General features: G+C 33.8%; 1 protein-coding gene across 1 annotated transcript in view; it reads right to left on the reverse strand.

Annotated features, from left to right (window-relative positions):
• The window catches only part of MALRD1 (MAM and LDL receptor class A domain containing 1), an 837,423-nt gene extending 823,521 nt beyond the window's left edge, over positions 1–13,902 (reverse strand). Inside the window, 2 exon segments of the mRNA XM_066386561.1 lie at positions 1,184–1,324; positions 13,562–13,902. Of these exon segments, the coding sequence (XP_066242658.1) occupies positions 1,184–1,324; positions 13,562–13,742 (322 nt within the window). The 5' untranslated portion in view covers positions 13,743–13,902.
• Between the last annotated feature and the right edge of the window lie 5,455 nt (positions 13,903–19,357).

Genomic DNA, 19,357 nt, shown 5'->3' on the forward strand with positions numbered 1-19,357 from the left:
CATTGATTGCTTTCTCATATGTGCCTTGACCGTGGGCCTTCAGTAGACCGAGTAACCCCTTGCTCGAGCCAGTGACCTTGGGTTCAAGCTGGTGAGCTTTGCTCAAACCAGATGAGCACTCAAGCTGGTAACCTCGGGGTCTCGAACCTGGGTCCTCCGCATCCCAGTCCGACGCTCTATCCACTGCACCTGGTCAGGCATAAACTTTCTTGAGTGTAAGTATTTTATGACAAGTTTTACCAACACTATCTCAATTAGCTTTTAAATCAACTAGTCTATGAACTAAACAACATTATTCCCCCTTTAAAATGGACACATACAACGCTTAAAATAGTAAATTGATCAAGATCATACAACTTACAAGTGATGGAGCCAGGATTCTAGTGCACACATGTATTATGTAAACATTTCCAAACAATTAACATCTAGTGCTTGATTATTATCTTGCTTTAAATTATCTCTCAGCACATACTTATATTTAACATTTATTGTACTTAAATTTAAGAGGAATATCACTTTTATAAAAAATATCACTAGCCTTTAATTAGTTTTGACAGGCAATGCATTACTTGTTTTCATATCACATGTAAGCCCATCAGATGAGGGCAGGCATGGAGTTAATTTTTGCTCACTAAAATATCTTAATCACCTGGTACAAAATGATGAATGAATGAAGTTCATTAGTTAACAAATAAAGAAACTGATAAATGTCTGGTTCCAGAGCTATTTCAAAGGCAGCCCATCATAGCTTTCTAGTCAGCCAAGGAGATAAATGTTACTGGACAGAGCTGAAATCAGTCCAGCAAAAAGCAAAACCTAAATTGATGAATTAATCTATGTAACATTATGCTGTTTAAATTTCACAATTTCCATAAAGCGTCAAAATGTATCCAACACTAGGCTGCTTTCAGTTTTACATCCAATTATGATCTACTTAGACTTCTAGATCCCAGAAACCCAATTATAAAAATTCAGTGTGATATTTTAAAATAATAAATATCTTGAAAATGGTTAAGGATGAAAGAAAATTAGACATTATACTTGTTCATATCTAAATATCACTCAAGATTCTACTGCTATAATCAAACATTTGACAAAAAAAAGGAAGAAATGAAAGAAAGAAAGAAAGAAAGAAAGAAAGAAAGAAAGAAAGAAAGAAAGAAAAGAAACTCATAGCATTTACCAGATATATCACCATTGTGATCATAAAATGGAGCTGTTAGACTAGTCATTCCATTTCTGTTTGTCCAACCAAGTTGCAAACTCTGATCTTGTGTTATATTACAGAGCCCATCTTCAAAATCACATCTTTCATAATTCGAGCCTAGTGAGAGAAAAAAAGACTTCAGCTTTCACAACCCATTTGACTTCTTAAGAAATAAGGAAATAATAGAAAATAAAACTGCTTAGCAACAAATGACAAATGTATATTAACACAAGGATTATTTTTCACATTTAAGTTTACTTTATTAATGTAAAGGTTTTTTGTACATGACATTCTAATAAGTCATTACACACAAAAACCAGTATAGACAGAGAGAAAGAAGACCGCACAAGAGCAGAAGACTAAGGACCTAATACCAGTTTTGTCTCTTAACTGAGTGCAAGCCCTTTTCTTCAATTGTAAGATTAAAATAATGACATCCTGCCTGTCTCCCTTAAGCAATTGGTGTGAAGATCTAATAACATAATGTACATAAAAACACTTGACAACTTATAGGCACCAAAAAATATGAGGAATTATTATTAAGGTTACGTGTTCAACACAACTTCATAGGCATATCAGAATTTCAGGTTTGGACAGATCAAATCACCAAGTATCCTCAGTTCACAACTCAACCACCCATATATCTGTGATGGTCCCCTGGAATTAAACAAAGCATCTCCCTGTTGAACCTCAATGTTCTTGAAATTGCGAATGCTTTTACCACAGAAAAGGCATCTCCTTCTGGCTTCTGTGGAGGGGGTAGGGAAGATGTGGGGGGCAGGGTATAAATGATCCAACAAGATTGGGACACTTGATTGTTTACAATAAACACTCAGGTAAGGCTTTATTCCATTATCAAAAAAAAAAAAATTCCTGGATATATTAAGAGACATTCAACCTTAAAAAAAAAAAAAATGTTGTCTCAATTGCAAATCACCCCTTCCTGAGCTGTAATCCTTAGTAACTCTGGAGATTTCCCTTTGACAAGATTGTTCTTGCCCTGGCTGGTTGCATGAGCCATAGTAGGCATAAATGTGCTGGTTGTTAGATACTGCTTGGCAACCTAGTCACAAATTAAATGTGTTTTTAAATGTTTAAAAACATTTTTAAAATTTACTAAGGTTAATAAAATAACGTAGGTTTATCATTACAGTTTTATAATACCTCATCTGCATAGTGCATTGTGTGTTTATCATCCCACTCAAAACTTCTGTCGCCAAAATGTTACTCCCTCTACCCTTTACTACCTCCCACCCCATAACCCTTTCCCTCTGATAACCACAATATTGTTGTCTTGGTCTCTGAATTGTTTGTTCATTTTTAGCTTTCAGTTTTATATTCCACATATGAGTGAAATCATATTGTTCTTGACTTTTTCTCTCTGACTTATTTTGCTTAGTCTGATATTCCTACAAGTGGCAGTATTTTATCTTTTCTTATGGCTGAGTAATATTCCATAGTATATATGTACCATGCTGTCTTTATCCACTCCTCTTTCAAAGGACACTTTTGTTGTCTCTGTCTTGACTACCATGAATAACGCTATAGTGAACATAAAGGTGCATTTATCTTTACGAATAAATGTTTTTGAATTTTTTTCTGTAGATACCTGAAGAAAGTTGGCTGGGTCATATGGTAATTCTATTCTTAATTTTTTTTGAGGAGTCTTTATGCTGTTTTCCATAGTGGCTATATCAGTTTACATTCTCACAAGCAATGAATTTTTAATTACACTTTGGACAAAATACTATTTAATAATAATACATCTGATGCATGTTCTTGAGATTATCTACATCAAAACTAAAAGCTGATTTAGAAACATCACTGTTAAACAACATTAATTAAACCTGCTTTATTACCAATGGTCTATTTTATTAGTTTTACTTCGATTCTCTTTTTGAAAGATTTTACAAACTGACTGTATTCTGTAATAATAATGGGGAATTTAATAATCACAGTTTAGAATCATAGTTTGTTCTGTGTTAGATATTCTATTTGCAAGCTTTTATTTATTCCTTATGAAGCAGGCATTTTTCCTTATTTAAATATTATAAAACATAGGCGATGTGTTAGAGGCATTAAGTAACTCGCCCAAGGTAGAATGCCAGTGAGTGCTGGCATCAAGATTAGAGCCAGGTCTTTTTGACTCCAGGACATGAGCTCTTAAAGCTCTGTTCTAAGATCTAACTGTCCCATTTTTATCTAAGACCTAGAATTAGATGTGTATCATAGGTTCTAGTCAGCCTAAGAACTAGTCAGCCTAGTGTTTTCAGAAAAGAATTGATGTCATTCTATCCAAAAGCAAAGAAATTTGGTTGAATCATACCATGGTTAAATTTACAATCTCCATAATGCCTTTGAGCATTTGATATAGCCAGAATATCCTAATTATTACTCCCATGGACCTCTAGTGGTTCAGGGACTTTGGTTGAACAAAAGTAAACTAAATTACATATAGTAGTTAGTTGTACAGTATATATGTGTGTACATTTAAATAGCTATGCATGTACCTGCATAAATAGGTATTGTTATAGTTGCCTTTAGTTCCTAGCCATTTTTACAATGATCTGTGATTACAAAATATTTAAAACTATTTTATTAGCATATTTTAGCAATTTTGTGTATGAAATGTACAACATTCTCATATAGGTGTCAAACATTTTATAAGTACCAAGAAATTACTTCACAGTATAATTACCAGTTGATGTCTATTGGCAATATTCTTTGCTCTTTTTAATACACAAAAATAATGATGATGATTTCTGAAAGTGGTAGAAAAAAAATAGCTAAATAAAATATTTTCCCGCCAGTCTTAACAGATTTTGTTGTTGTGTTGTTATAAAATGAAACTAATGAGCATACATTTTCCACTAATTCTTATTTTAAAAAGTAGTCATGAACTTTTAATAACTGGTGGATTTTTCAAAAATGCACCAGAACATTTTCTAAGTATCATTTCTCCCAATAGAAAATTGTATTTCTTAAATCATTTAAACAATTTTTCTTGAATTGTGAATGATTTACCTTTTAATTTCACATGCCACACATCTACATTCAAATCTGAAACTATTTGCTACATTAAAATCTGCCTACATGCATATTTCTGCTACCAGAGCTATCACTAAATTGTAACAGTTGGACAGTGTATGCAACAATGAGGAAGGGTATGCAGGAACTTATTGTTAGAATCCACGTTCCTAGGATTTTCGAATGTGTAGAACTCATAATTTTGTTTTCAACTTTATCCCAAAGGTCAGAAACATTGTAGTCCATGTCTCTGTGTTGAAATTTGTGGTTTCTTGGAAAGCCCAATTATCTCCTGAGTTGGCTTCCGCAGTGCAGATTCTCAGTAAAATTCACTAAAGAGTTTGTCATAGATACAATCATTAGCACCTTAATGGGAAGAAAAATATTAAATTATATCCCTAAAAATAAGTTAGGGCATGCTTCTGAGAAAGTGGGAAGGAGTAGAATATAGTTTTAGTAGTAGTAATAGTGGAGAAATTGGTGCAGAATTCAGGATTAATTAAGAATGGTATAGGTAGATCATTACAATGTTCTTAGAATACAGAAAAAAATATAACAATTAGGAGCAATCTAAAAGGGGAGAGGTAGGAGTTATTAAAAGCAAACCACTATATCACCTGAGCCCAGCTTAATAATGCATATCTACTTTCCTCCTAAAACTTTTATGAAGCACAGTCGTAGTTTTTCCTTAGTGATAAATACCACTTTTTTTCATTTAAATTATGCAAAAATACACATGAAATAAAATTTACCATTTTAGTTGCACAGTTCTGATATTAAATACATTCATATTGTTATGCAGCCATCACCACCATCTAGAACTTTTACATTTTCCCCAACTGAACTGCATATTCCTTAAATAATAACTCCTCATTCCTCCCTCCCTCCATCCCCTGGGAACCACCATTCTACTTTCTGTCTCTATGAATTTGACTACTCTAGATAACTCAGATAAGTAAAAACATACTTAATTTGTTCTTTAAACTGGTTTATTTCACCATATAATGTCCTCACATTATACCTATGTTGTAGCATGTGTCAAAACGTCCTTCCTTTTTGAAGCTGAATAATATTGCATATATATATACACCACCTTTTGTGTATCCATTCATCTATTGCTAAACTCTTGGGTGTCTTTCACCTCTTTGTTTTGATGAGTAAGGCTGCTATGAACACAGATGTACAAATATCTGTTGGAATCTCTGCTTTCATTTCTTTTGGATATATTTCCAGAAGTAAAATTGCTGTATCAATTGGTAATTCTATTTTATTTTTTTGAGGACTTGCCATATTGTTTTCACAGATTCAATAAGATTTTACATTCCCACTGACAATGCACAAGCATTTCAATTTCTCACCATGTTCCAATACTTGTTATTTTCTGGTGTTTTTGTCTGTTGTTTATAACAACCATTCTAATGGGTATGAGCTGGTACCTCGTTGTGGTTTTGACTTATATTTCCCAAATGATTAGTGAAGATAAACATCTTTTTATGTATTTTTTGAACATTTATATATCTTTGGATAAATGTCTATTCAAGTTCTTTGACCATTTGTTAAATCAGGTTGTTTTAATGTGGTTGGCTTGTAAGAGTTCCTTATATATTCTGCATATCGATCTTTTATCAGTTGTATGACTTGCAAATATTTTTCCTCATTCTATTGATTGTCTTTTCATTCTGCTAGTGTGCTTTGATGTGCAAAATATTTTTATTTTAAGTCTAATTTTTTTTCTGCCTGTGACTTTAGTATTATATCTAAAAACATCATTGCCTAACTCAATATTACAATTTTTTTTCCTTAAGTTTTCCTTTAAGAATTTTGTGGTATTAGCTCTTACATTTAAGTCTTCAATCCATTTTGAGTTAAATTTGTATATGGTGTAAGGATCCAACTTTAATTTTTTTGTATGAATGTCAAATTTTTTACACTGTTTTTTGAAAAGAGTGGTTTTTCCCACTGAATGGTGTTGGTATACTTTTTGAAAATTATTTGACCATAACTGAGAGAGCTTATTGTTAGGTGCTCTATTCCATTAGCCCATATGTCTGTATTTATGTAAATTTTACACTATTAATTATTGTGATTTTCTAATAAGTTTGGAAATCAGGAAGTGTGAGAATTATAACCGTGTTATTTTGCAGGATTGTTTTTGTTATTTGGGTCCCCTTGAAATTCCATATACATTTTACAATGGATTGTACTACTTTGCAAAAAAAAAAAAGAAAAAACATTTTAGAGATTACAATAAATCTGTAGATTACTTTGAATTGTATTAACATGTAAATAGTATTAATCCTTCCAATTCATGAACACATGGATTTCTTCCAAATTATTTGTATCTTCTTTAATTTCTTTCAGCAACAATTTCTAATTTTTCATAGACATGTTTTTGTCTCTTTGGTTAGGTTTATTACTAAGCATTTTATTATTTGATGCTATTGAAAATGGAACTGTTTTCTTAATTTCATTTTCAGATTGTTCATTGTTAGTGTATAAAAATACAACCGACTTTTATATGTTAATTTCATATCTTGCAACTTCACTGAATGCATTTATTTGTTCTAACACTTTCTGATAGAATCTTTATGGTGTTCCATGTTTAAGAATCATATTTTCTGTGAACAGAAATAATTTTACTTGTTAATTTCGAATTTGAATGTCTTTTATTACTTTTTCTTATCTAATTACTATAGCAGGAACTTCCAATATTGTGTTGATAGAAGTAACAAAAGAGGGCATCCTTTCTTATTCCTGATCTTAGAAGGAAAGCTTTCGGTCTTTCACCACTGAGTAAGAAGTTAGCTGTGGATTTTTTATACTTACCTTTCAATGTGTTGAAGTAGTTTTCTTTATTCCTAGTTCATTCAGTGTTTTACTTTTTAAGAAAAACAATGAATTACATAGTCATAAAAGTTTACATAAAATTCATTCAACTATATAGAAAATGAATTCCTTCATGTAGATAACATAGAAAAACATTTCACAAATAATTATCTTCTTTACTCTCTTTAACTGTCAAGAATAATTGCCAGTTCTTACAAAGGATGAAGACATTCAAAAATTCTAATTAAGTAGAGGTAAAAACTAATTATTTCCAAAAATAGATTTCAATGAAAGATTTATATTATTTGGCCTGGCAATTTGAAAATATTAATTAATTTTTTATCAAGAAATGTTTGTTATATTTTACACTGAATTGATTTTAATATTTTCATTGGGATAGAAACAGGAAAAACCTCAGTTCACAAAGGTATGCAATAGCAAATGGAATAAGCATTTCCTTAACCCATCCAGAATTATTCAATATTACTTATGTTGGATTCTTGTCATATAGTTGACTTTATTCTCCACTTACTCAGAATATCTTTGGCAGTAATTTCATCATTGTTGATAGCTATGTCAATGAGAAAAGGATTATCAAGCAGTGTTTTGCCTTTAACATGGTTTAAGCTTAGTAACCTTCAAAGGAGGCCTCTAGTGTTTGTGTTTGGTGTTTTCTGCAGAAATATGGAGAAGGCACAGCATTCCCTCCAACTTGCAGCAGTATACACTCAGGTACTACAATTGTTGCATAGCTGTTTACATATAATTCTGTTCCAGAGAGACAGTTTGGCCAGAAGATCTTAAGGATTTTTTTTAGTGGTTTCTATAATGGTGAATACAGAACTCTGATTAGAAAATGATATGTCTTGCATGTACAAACTTTTCCATCAAGGAAACTAATTCACAATAAATGAACTCTTGTCATTTCTTTTTCTAAATGGGTTTTCAATTTCTCTCAAAATAATTAAAATTTCTCTTCTAAATCCAGTCAATCATTCCAAGATTTATTCACTGGAAAGTCATAATTATTTCTGGGCAGTAAAGAACATTATATTCTATTCCTATTTCTTTGATGGAAACTTATTTAAAAGCTGTAATTCAAGGTCTGGCTTTCAAAAATTTGATAATTTTGACAATAGAATGCAAGTCTTCTTTCAGAACTCCTAGTCAAGCCTTTTGTGTCAACATGCACATAGAGAAATGATGTTTATTGACAAACAGAAAAGTTATGTGGGATGACAAGCTTCAGCTATCTATATGCAGATACTGGCTTCAGAAAACATTTTTCTAGTGAAAGAAACAGTTCAGCATTTGATATCATTGAGGTGTCTTTGAACTTTTCAAAGGGATTTTACCAAATGAATGTCCTTCTTGGCTGATATCAACTTGCACACTTGAGTCACAAAACAAGAGCAGACTGCATTGCAAGACTGAGCAGTTTTATCTAATTCCATGATAAAATAAAAAAATGCAGCTGAGAATTTCCCCAATCATGCATGCAGCCAGTCAGTAATCCAGTAATCAATCAGTATATCAAATACTTATTGACTACACTAATCAGCCTTCTAGAAAATGTAGATAAACACCCTGCACTAATGGGGCTAACATTGTATCTCCAGAAGGGTGGCATAATTTCATAAAGACTTGCTTTTTTATTTAGAGTATCACCCGGTGTAAAGCCAGTATCCATGGCCACCATCACAGCCGCCTGGCCAGTGCAGGTTCACATTTGATTAGAACAGACAGTAATGAAACAATGGAGCCAAGAACTGGTGGGCCATTACCTTTAATCCTAGCTTGCACCCGGCAGGCAAGAAATACACACAGTGGGAAAACACTTCCCTTTCCATTCAGGGCTCCCAAAGCCACTGACTTATCCAAGTTTCCTAGAATTAAAGGTTTCTACCTCACCAGCCTTAATCACCTCTGTTCCCCATCTCTTTCTCTCTGCACAAATTGGCTTCTCCTTTAGAACTCCACCATCTTGGCTGCTTCTTCTATCCTCCACATGGCCTTTCTCTCCTCTCCTCTCTAATGCTAACCTCAGGAACCGAGAGAGAGCGAGTTCCCAGTCTGCCCCATTTCATAGTGTAAAAATCCAAACATTTAATTCAATATACAATTAAGGAAGTCTCTGATACAAAGTCACTTAGGATGGGAAAGGCTTAGTCTTAAAACTAAGCCTTAGGGTATAACAACCCTGCCTGCTTACAGCCTGTCCCCCACACCCAATGCAAACTATAAGCGAGCAAACCTATATATCATATTTACACACTTATTTGACCAACACCCAGATATATGTTCCTTCGAGTTTGCCCTATTTGTTGTAAGGCATCTTTTGTTGGGATTGTAATAGAAACTCTGAAGGATGGATCAAGACAAATATTCAGTAATGTTTTAACCTCTCTCTTGGGAGGGAGGTTCACTGTCCAGCCAATTTTCAGATCATGTACCAAGGATGCTTCCTCATTTTTACAAACATGTTTTCACAAACTCAAAGATGAAAGGACAGCCCATCTGGCATGTGGTTCATCTTTGCCTTAAAGTTTCCATTGCCCATTATGAACAAAAATAGCTCACAACTGTGAAACAGTTTTAGACATCAAAATCTAAAAAGGAAAATGATTTATGTTACACAACTGTGCACAGCAGCATTTTAAACATCCAATGCTGCCAAAGAGAAGAGTTCCAGAGATTTTAAAGTAAAATGGTCTTAATTAGTCTGCCCAATGCAATGAATAAAAAAGATGTTTTGCTATTTTTCATTGAGTACCCAATTCAGTGTGCTCAAGTTGTTACACAAAATTAGGGTAATATTATAGGACTCAAAACTATGGTTTTCACTTAGGCCAAGACTGCAATCTGTGAAAATTTTCTAATTTTCCTGAGCTAAGTTTTACATATTTATTATTAATTTCTTACATATCATAACTCTGTTGAGCTATGGACTGAATGTTGGTATCCTTCTAAAATGCACATGTTTAAGCTCTAATACCTAATGTGATGTATTTGGAGGTGAGGTCTTTGAGATGTGATTGGGTCATGAGGGTTCAGTGCCCTTATAAGAAGAGACACTGGAGATGACTTTTCTCTGTCACGTGAGGACGTGGCAAGAACACAGCTGTCTGCAAACCATGAAAGGGCCCTCAAAGGACATCAATTCTTCTAGCATTTTGATCTTGGATTTCCCAGGCCCTAGAACTGTGAGAAATAAATGTTTCTTGTTTAAACCACCTAGTCTATGATATATGTGATGGTAGGCTAAACTAAGATATGTTGCTAAGGTAAATAGAATTGTTAAAGTATTTTTATTAGTTGCTTCATGACAATGTGTATAAAAATTGTGCATGCAATGTTATAAAATAAATATTGCACATGAAGCCTCAATTTCACTCTATCAGCACTTTACCTTCAAGTATTTTAATGAGTCAATTACTTTTAAAAGTACTTGATATTAATGTCACTCTAGTGAAGAAATAAAGTTTCACTTAGTATATCACCTCATTAAACACTGTCACCTCCCAAATTTTGAGAATGCACCTCTAAGGTACTTTTTGCATATTTCACATATAAATTTAGATGTATATGAAATAATTACACTTTGAAAAAGAATTCTGGTTCTTAAATTCAAAATGTTTGTAAAATCTCAAATCTTTATAATATGTTCCATCAAGCCAAAGTATAAAATAGATTCCTATCAGCTTATAAATATGCTAGAGTGAACGAAAACTTTCTTAAGCATGTCACGTAGGTAAGGGGAAAAGTATTTCATAAACTGAATATATTTTCTTCATCTTTGAGTCACAGTAAATTTAGAATAAATTTACCTCTAAAAGTGAATGTATATAATGGCTAGTTTTAATACTAACTTCAGATAAGGCAACAATAAGTTTCTAGGTATATTTACTGGAAGCATTCCAGAGAGAGGGACCCATTACATAAAATATATCTCAACATTGTAGCAACAGTACATTTTGTAATTTTCTGATTGGTTTGGATTTGAATGGTGGTAACATAAGTAACACAGCTGCCTTTATTGTTAAGAAAAATAAAGCAGAGTAAAGCCTTTGTACATAAAATAATTTGGAGCAAATTATTAGAAGAAACATTAGACTATCTCTATACTTAGTCTTGACTTTGACATTAAAATAAATAAACAAGATACAAGGGGATGAAAACCAGGAAATAGGGATCAGCTTGAAAACAGACAGTACAAAACATGCGATATGATTCTCTTTAAAAAAATACATCCAGACCTTCCCATATTTCTTTCCCTAGCTCAGAATATCAATAAATTCTAACAAAGACAGATTCTTGTCAACACTAGGACCAAATAATTGTTACACATAAAAATGATTTTTCCTGCTCACTAGATAGTAAGTTCTAATAGTGTGTATAAATAGCATATTTTCCATTGGGAAATTCAGTCTCCATAAACCTAATGTAAAAACAAACAAACAAACACCTGAGTTAAATGGTTTGAGTATTCTTAAAAAGAGTTTTATCACTTAAAATAAGAACATTTTTAAAAACCTATGAATAATACTCATTGCATCTGAAACTCAACTTCACTGATGCCAATTTCATTAAGAAAAGTCAACATATTAATCTATTTCTTAAAGATCACATCATATTAAAAGGGAGCACAGGTTGATTTATTTTTCAAAATGTGACTAGTTTAACATCATTATAAAGTTAGCTTCTAAAAAAATCTCATTGGTAAATGTAGCATCACAAATTTTCAGGAGAGAAATTGGCCATTATTCTTTCTCAGTATTTCCCCCTTGGTGTAGTACACAAAAGAAACCCACACTTAAAGTGATTCTCAATTTTATCTACTGGGTACGGTCCACATTTTTAATGAAATAAGCAAAGGGGAAACTTCTCAGAAATGGAAACGAAAAGCGAGAGTGGCAAAAGGTGATCACCCCATGTAACACTTAAAAAGAAATCTTTTTCGACTGATGTGTTACTTCTTTTCCTCCATAGCTGCAACTTACCAGAATCTTTCAGGCAGCCGGGACCCTTTCTACCCAGTGGCTTTCTCCTTCTTCACATTAACCTTGGCCCTGAAGCAGGACCATACACGTTATCACAGCAAGAGAGTAAAGGAAGCTTCATGGAGATTAATAATGGAAGGGGCTTTGCACTTCTCAGACCAGCGGGGCAGTTCCTCTCCGCTGCTCACCAGAGAAGCCAGCAAGGGCTTCCACAGACAGGCCTGTGGGCCAGAGAGGGTGGGCAGCATGCCCACAGGGAGCCCCTCTGGTGAAACTAAACAGATATTAATGGATCCTTGTCTTGGCTGTGCTTTGTATCTAATAGTTACCAAGTGCACCATAGCTATCCCAGATCTGGCTCTGGGACAACAATCATTAGACTGTTTTCTTCAATGGAGAAGCAATTTTTCAGTAAACTTTTTTCATGTTTGAATGTAATGACTGAATATGTAAACAGAAGGCCACCAATAGCAAAATGGAATATGTAGAAGCTATTTTAGCAGAAGAAATTCTATATATACAAATTAATATAGCTATCTGAACAAAATAATTCTGTAAACACTAATTAATATAATATCTAAGGAAAAATAGAAAATACATTTGAGTAAAATAATCTAAAATACTAGAATGAGTGCCTTCAGACAAGTGAGTCAATATTACTATGAATCAACAATGAATCCATTTAATTGTATAAAAAGGTTGTTAATGAAAGGTGATCACATGTAAGAACAGCACTGGTTCCATTGGTGAATGCAGTAATTCCTCCAGCAGATAATGTTGCAAGAGAAACTGCAAACACATGCGTGTCTTTACCCATGTCTTCCTGTGGTAAATGGTCTCCTTTTATTAGTATTGCACCAGGAAGTAATGGAGTACTTTCCTGCTCATGAGAGTTGGTTTATTTCACTTCAAGTCCTCTTATAATAAAGTGGAGGTTCAAGATCACGCACTTAGCAGATGGTTCATCCAGGACCCAGTGCGAGGTCCTGTGCTCTGTGAGCCTCTGCTCTTTCCTCCACCCTGAGATCAAGTGGTACAAGCCAGAGAGAGAGTTGTGGTCACTGTGTAATCATTTCATTGTGGGTACCATCTTACTGCAAAATAATATCTACTCATTTAATTTAGAATTTATTTAAAATATTTTATGCTGAATTCAACTTTAAGCTTATCATTGCCATCACAGAATTTTAAAGCTCCACAATGCACTTCTCTTGAATTTTGTTCCACTAATATAACATAAACAGCTACATTTCTGCCCATCATTCTTTCTATATAGCAGTAAAAATGGTTTTAGAATACATCTAATTAGGATCTTAACAATTTCATATTGTTTAATTAGAGTAATTTTTATGTATGGGCCCCTTTAATGAAAAACATATTTTAGTTTCTGCTTCACACTGCAGGTTTATAAAATAAATCTACCTGAATCTCCCCAGTCTGCGCATCGGCCCCTGGTGTAAAGAGACACAGAAATTGGAGAAAAGAGAGGAATGGAACTTACATTGCTGTTCATCGCTCTTGTCACCACAGTGATCTGTGAAGTCACACACGTTGTCAGACGGCACAGAGACCCCATTGCCACACTGAAAGGCCTCTGCTCCTTGCTGCAGCAGCAGTGCAGAGAGGAAAGCACAGAAAATCCCAGGGACACAACCAGCCTCCTTCTCTGGGAACGCTAACATTCTGGCCAGGCAGAAGAACACTGCGGGGTATGCCTATTAGACTTCAGGCAGTTGGAACAGGTGAGTGCATAATTAGAAACACTTTTTACTTTCTCTGTTTTTCCTTTTTCAGGTTTGCCTCTTATGACTGGATTCTGTGGCTAACTATCCACAACCCTAACAAATGACTCCCAAGGCAGTTCCTGTAGTCTTTCAGGGGAGTGTCTTTAAAAAATATTTAACTTGAGTAATTGCACCATATCTATATGTAGGTAAACAGTCATGTTTATTGCCCTATTTATACCACGTTTGACAATGTAAGCCATTATGTTCATGCTAGCTCCCCAAAGAAAATTTACAATAAAAGGGAGTAAGTAGCACATAAATGGAGGGGAGCCACAATAAATCTTCTGCATTCATTCCTATGCTTATTTAATAAAATGTATGTAATTTACAACATTAATGTGGTTACTAAACTTACTCAAATATTTCAGGCCCAAATAATAGAATTGCTCTGTGAGAATAAAGGCTTATCTTTTATAATTGAATAGACTTTGTGTTGCTTGTTTATATAAATTGAGAACAGTAAGATTTTAAAAGTTAAAGAGACATTGAAGATTATTATTTTACAAATCACATAACTTGGGCCAAAGAAAGTTAAGAGACATGGGAAAATGTAATAAGCTGGTATTAGCAGCTAGAATTCGAATATCATATTGCTGAGTGCAGTGTTCTTTCTTCAGTAGTAAGTTCATTTTCATTTGCTTTTACAGTGAAACACAAGATTTCAGATGTATACACAGAAAGCGCAATATACTAAAGTTCAGAACACAATGACATATTAATAATAAAACTCTATGAAGATGGATAATTATAGAAGTTATATGAAGCTGAATACTTATATTTGATTTAAAGACATGTTAAAGTTCCTTTTCAAATTCTTTCTTTTAACTTCTGCAATATAACAGCAAGAGACCAAGATAGCTCGGGAGAGTATAAAAAGCAATTGGAGAAGGTACAGTATAAAGAACTATACCACAGGAGTAGAGAATGCATCCTGCATATTTAAAAAAGATGTGAGGAAAGTAAGATTTCCCCTACAGTCTAGAAAAAAAAGAACCAATAAAAATAAAATTCTAAGGTGTGAGAATTGAGGATTCTGGGCAGAAAATCTGTAATTTTGCCCTGTCATTGAACACGCCACGTGATCTAGTGTTTCATTGCTCTGCACTTCACTCCAACTTCAAAAATATTTGTTTCCCCTACTTCTCTGGTTTGTAAGTGAGTGATACCTTGCCTACTCTTCTTTATGTCTCTTAAATGCTGATGACCCTTAATTTCACAGTTGTCCTCCTCTCTGTGCAAATTATACATTTTTTTCACTTTTTTCTAGGCTTTTTCTTCACACTTATAATTTTAAGTATTATCTATATACATTGTTGTCTCACAAATCTATATCTGCAGTCCTGATGTGATATGTTGCTCAAATTTATATTAAGTCTTCTTGTGAGTATACACACACACACACACACACACACACACACAAAGACATAGACAAGACAGCCTAAAAGACATGTCTCCTATAATCAAAAACTAAACTCATCTCCCTTTCCTACTCCCTGCCAATCAACTATCACTCCCATATTTTATATTTCAATGAATGGCACCTTTCTGGTCCAACTTCCAAGCCAGGAACCTGTATGTTGGTCCTGAACCACTTTCACTCACTCTACCTATCAATTATCAAGTCTTATGTAGTCTATATATCAGTTTAAGACCCATTAATTCTCATCTCAGCAGCACCCCCGACCAGATGTTTCTCTTACCCACAATGCATTTTCAGTTCTTCAGATAGAGCAGTCATTCTAAAGCACCAATCAACTCCTCTATGTTTCCATTCCGAAATCAGTATAAATGTCACACTCCTGAGCATGGCTTACAAACACAGCTTACCATTTAAGGTTTACTGCTTATTTTACCCTGCCTTATCTTCTCAGTCACAAATTTACAAAACTATTTCACTGGCTGTGCTCTGAACATACTGTCTCCAGTCTCCAGCTCTGAGATCATTTTCCTACCCCAATTATCAGGTTGATACAAATTATTCTTGATTTTCCAACTTAGAGGAATTTCCCTAAGCTATCATGGATCATTTTTCCAGGCTGAGTTAAATTTCATTCCTGGGTTTCCTCAGTCTTCTGTTCTCATTCTTCTTACCACTTACAGGTCTGATATGGCCATTGTCTGTTTACTTCTGTGATTTCTGACATGTCTATAATATTGAAGCAGAATCATGACTTTCTCACTATTGTAACCCCAGGTATCAGCAGAGTTTCTGGCACATAGTAATTGCTAAATAGGTTCTTGGTAATTAAAATAAATTAATGAGGGCTTCTAATCATTTCAACACAATGACTAAGATTTTAAAATGCTACTGTATAAAAGGCGTATCATTTCTGTGGTCAATGTTGCATTTCCATGTCTAAATCTTGTGTTACTTTAAAAAGCACTTTTGATTTTGAAATTGCAATGTTGTGTTACATTATAAATGCACTCCAACACTCCTCACACACTAAATAACTAAATGATTATATCACGCCAAAGCCTGTTTCAAGTTTTTCTTAGAAGGGAAGGGGGAAGAGAAGTATAAAAGAGTAGCAAAGCATACAAAGAGAAGGGTTTTGAACAGAAATGTTTCGATTTGACATTCTGATTCTGCATACACGTCCTGTAACATTTTATATATTCCCTATTTTTCATTTTTTTAAAAAATCACATATTTTGTTACTGTCATAGTTGTGTATTGTGTAGTTCTGCTGAGAAACTCCTTTATTAACAGTAATTATCTAGTAAAAAGAACATTATCCTATACTGTTTTACCTGCCATTCATCACTTAAATAAGAAATGCACCAGAAGGGTGGCACCCAAAGTAAACCAGTATAATTCAGTAGTATAATATTTTATAAAACAAATTTATATTTTGTGGCCAAAAGATAAAGTTGTTTTCAGCTGATAAATTCCTTATCACTTTTTCTCTATATGTATCAAAAAGGGCAAGGAAGAAACATACTGATAGAAACCAGGCTGTTTTGGTCCAGTTTTTGAGGAAGGGAAATAAGTCTTACAGAGCCCCGTGCTCTACCACTGAGTTTCAAACACATTGTCTCATTAGATTCAAACACCCATGGCCTTGTTTCCTGCTTCTACTTCTAAAATTATTACTCAGCTGCCCAAGCTCACATAATTAAATTAAATGAAAATCCAAGATAGGAAAAGAAAATAACCATGTAATTTTTTATCAAATTATAGTTGAGCCTTGAACAACACAAGCATTAGGGGCACTGACTGCCTGTACTGTTAAAAATCTATGTATGACTTTTGATGCCCCAAAACTGACTATATAGCCTAATCCTTACCAGAAGTCTTACTGGAACAGAATCAGTTGATTAAATATATTTTGTATGTTATGTGTATTATATACTGTATTCTTAAAATAAAGTAAATTAGAGAAAGGTTATTAAGAAAATCATAAAGAAGAGAAAATACATTTATAGTGTTATAGGGAAAAGTGGACTCATACAGTTCAAACCCATATTGTTTAAGGGTCAACTGTATATTTTCAATAATAGGAGCCACTGGCTGGGATTCCAAAAGGCAAAATATTTAAAACTGACAGAGCAAACTCATTTACAATGACCACATTGTTTTATCTTTTAAAAAGAAAAAATTGAGCATCTACTTTATGCTAGTTAACTGGGTGGGGAAGGAAGATGGGAGGGATGTAAGGAAGAGTAAGACAATGTCCCCGACTTAAAAGAATTTACAACCTGGGAAATTTATTTTAAAAGGTTCACACACTACATCCAGTTTGGGCTAGAAAATAGTGGATTATATTTTCATTTTAAAAACTAAGCCAACTCTCAAACTACAAAAAAAAAAAAGAAAGAAATATTAAATATTGGACCAAGTAGAATGTGAAAGACTTTGAAATATATAACTGAGTCCTGAGCTTGAAAAATGTAAAGCAAATCCCCAGAGTTAAAAAAGAATAGGATGGGGTAAGGACAACACACCAGCATTTATTACTAAATGACCATCCTAAAATATAGATTGTAAGAAAAATTTTAGAATGTATGCATTGGCATTATGTGATAGTTAAAATAAAATAATTATGCACCAAAGCTTTAAAATAAACACAAGAAAAAAGAGAGTAGGCATAGTCTTTAAAAGTGATCATGAATATAGCATTTAGTGAATTGGGAGATAAATATGAAAAAATATATAGTATAAGAGCCTAGAACACAGAATGATAGAGTCCAACATGTGACCAAATGTAAATTATAAGGGAGAGAAAAGAGAAAATAGGGAGAGGCAATGTTTGAAGTGAGCATTTTCCAGAAATGAGGAAAATCATGAACTCTAAAATTCAAGGTGTAGCTTAACTAAAAAGAAATATTCAGCTAGACACAACAGTTAAATTGAAGAACTCCAAGGAAAAGTGAAGTTTTAAAATCAATTAGAGACAAAACCTGTTATCTACAAAGAAATATTATTTAGACTGGCAGTTAACTGCTCAAAAGCAACAATATAAACAAATCAGAGAATGGCATGTGTAACAAATTTAAGATACTGGATAACATTTTCATTGTGGTAAGGAAAAAAATACAATTGAACTTAAACTTAGTATATGGTTACTCAGGATAGAGGACAAAATAAATGTTGAGATGATTAACAATTGGAGGGGGTTTATTTACAGCAGATAATGGTTATATTTTGAGTTCTGCATGCAACAAGAATACATGAAAAAAATGAGAATTCATAAAACCAGTTTCAGAAGATTTAAAAGACAGTATTATGCAGATGACTCTCTGATGGCAATGGCATTCAGTGCAAAATCAAAAAGAAAAAATATTTTTAAAAGGAGAAAAAATTTAAAACCACATATCTAAATGATAAGGTATTATGAACAGATGCCGTGGTATGAGCCATGGGTTTCTAGAATGTATTTGAGTCTTCAGAGCCTGGTCAGTCCTGGTTTATGTAGACTGCTTCCATTCGTGATGGAATGCAGTCTGTCCCACTCACAGTCATGATTCAGTGGATCATATTACATTCAATGTAGTTTGAGCAGCTCAAGTTGCAGTATCATCAGTGTCAGGAATTTAGTCTCAATTTGAGCTCAGTAGCTATTTTCATGAGAATAGCTATTTGCTGGCTTAACCACACTATTGTAGGGACCTACAACACGATTCCCTCACACAGTTGGACATAGTCTTATCAAGCATACTGATCTTCCAAAGAACTCAGGAACTGTGTCTTGTTTTAGGTACCACACAGCCTTACACTTTCTTTGGTTCACAGTTTGCTTCCAAAATTCAAATAGGCCAACCAAATTTCCTATCTTTGTTAGAGGCATCAGGTGTAAGATGCGGCAAACAGCCTCTCACTTGGAGAGTTGTCTACATCCCCAGAACTTCATGAAGGTACCGGAACCCTGTATACCCACTGTACTTACCACCTAACCTCTGTGACATGTGGATTTCATCACCGTAGTTAGGCGTCCTGCTCATCCATGCTTACCAGAGTCTTCAGAAGAATGCTGCACTTACAGTGGAAGAGCATGAGGTGCTGTGCA

The sequence above is a fragment of the Saccopteryx leptura genome, chromosome 5 (assembly GCF_036850995.1).
Source record: "Saccopteryx leptura isolate mSacLep1 chromosome 5, mSacLep1_pri_phased_curated, whole genome shotgun sequence".
NCBI classification, from domain to species: Eukaryota; Metazoa; Chordata; class Mammalia; order Chiroptera; family Emballonuridae; genus Saccopteryx; species Saccopteryx leptura.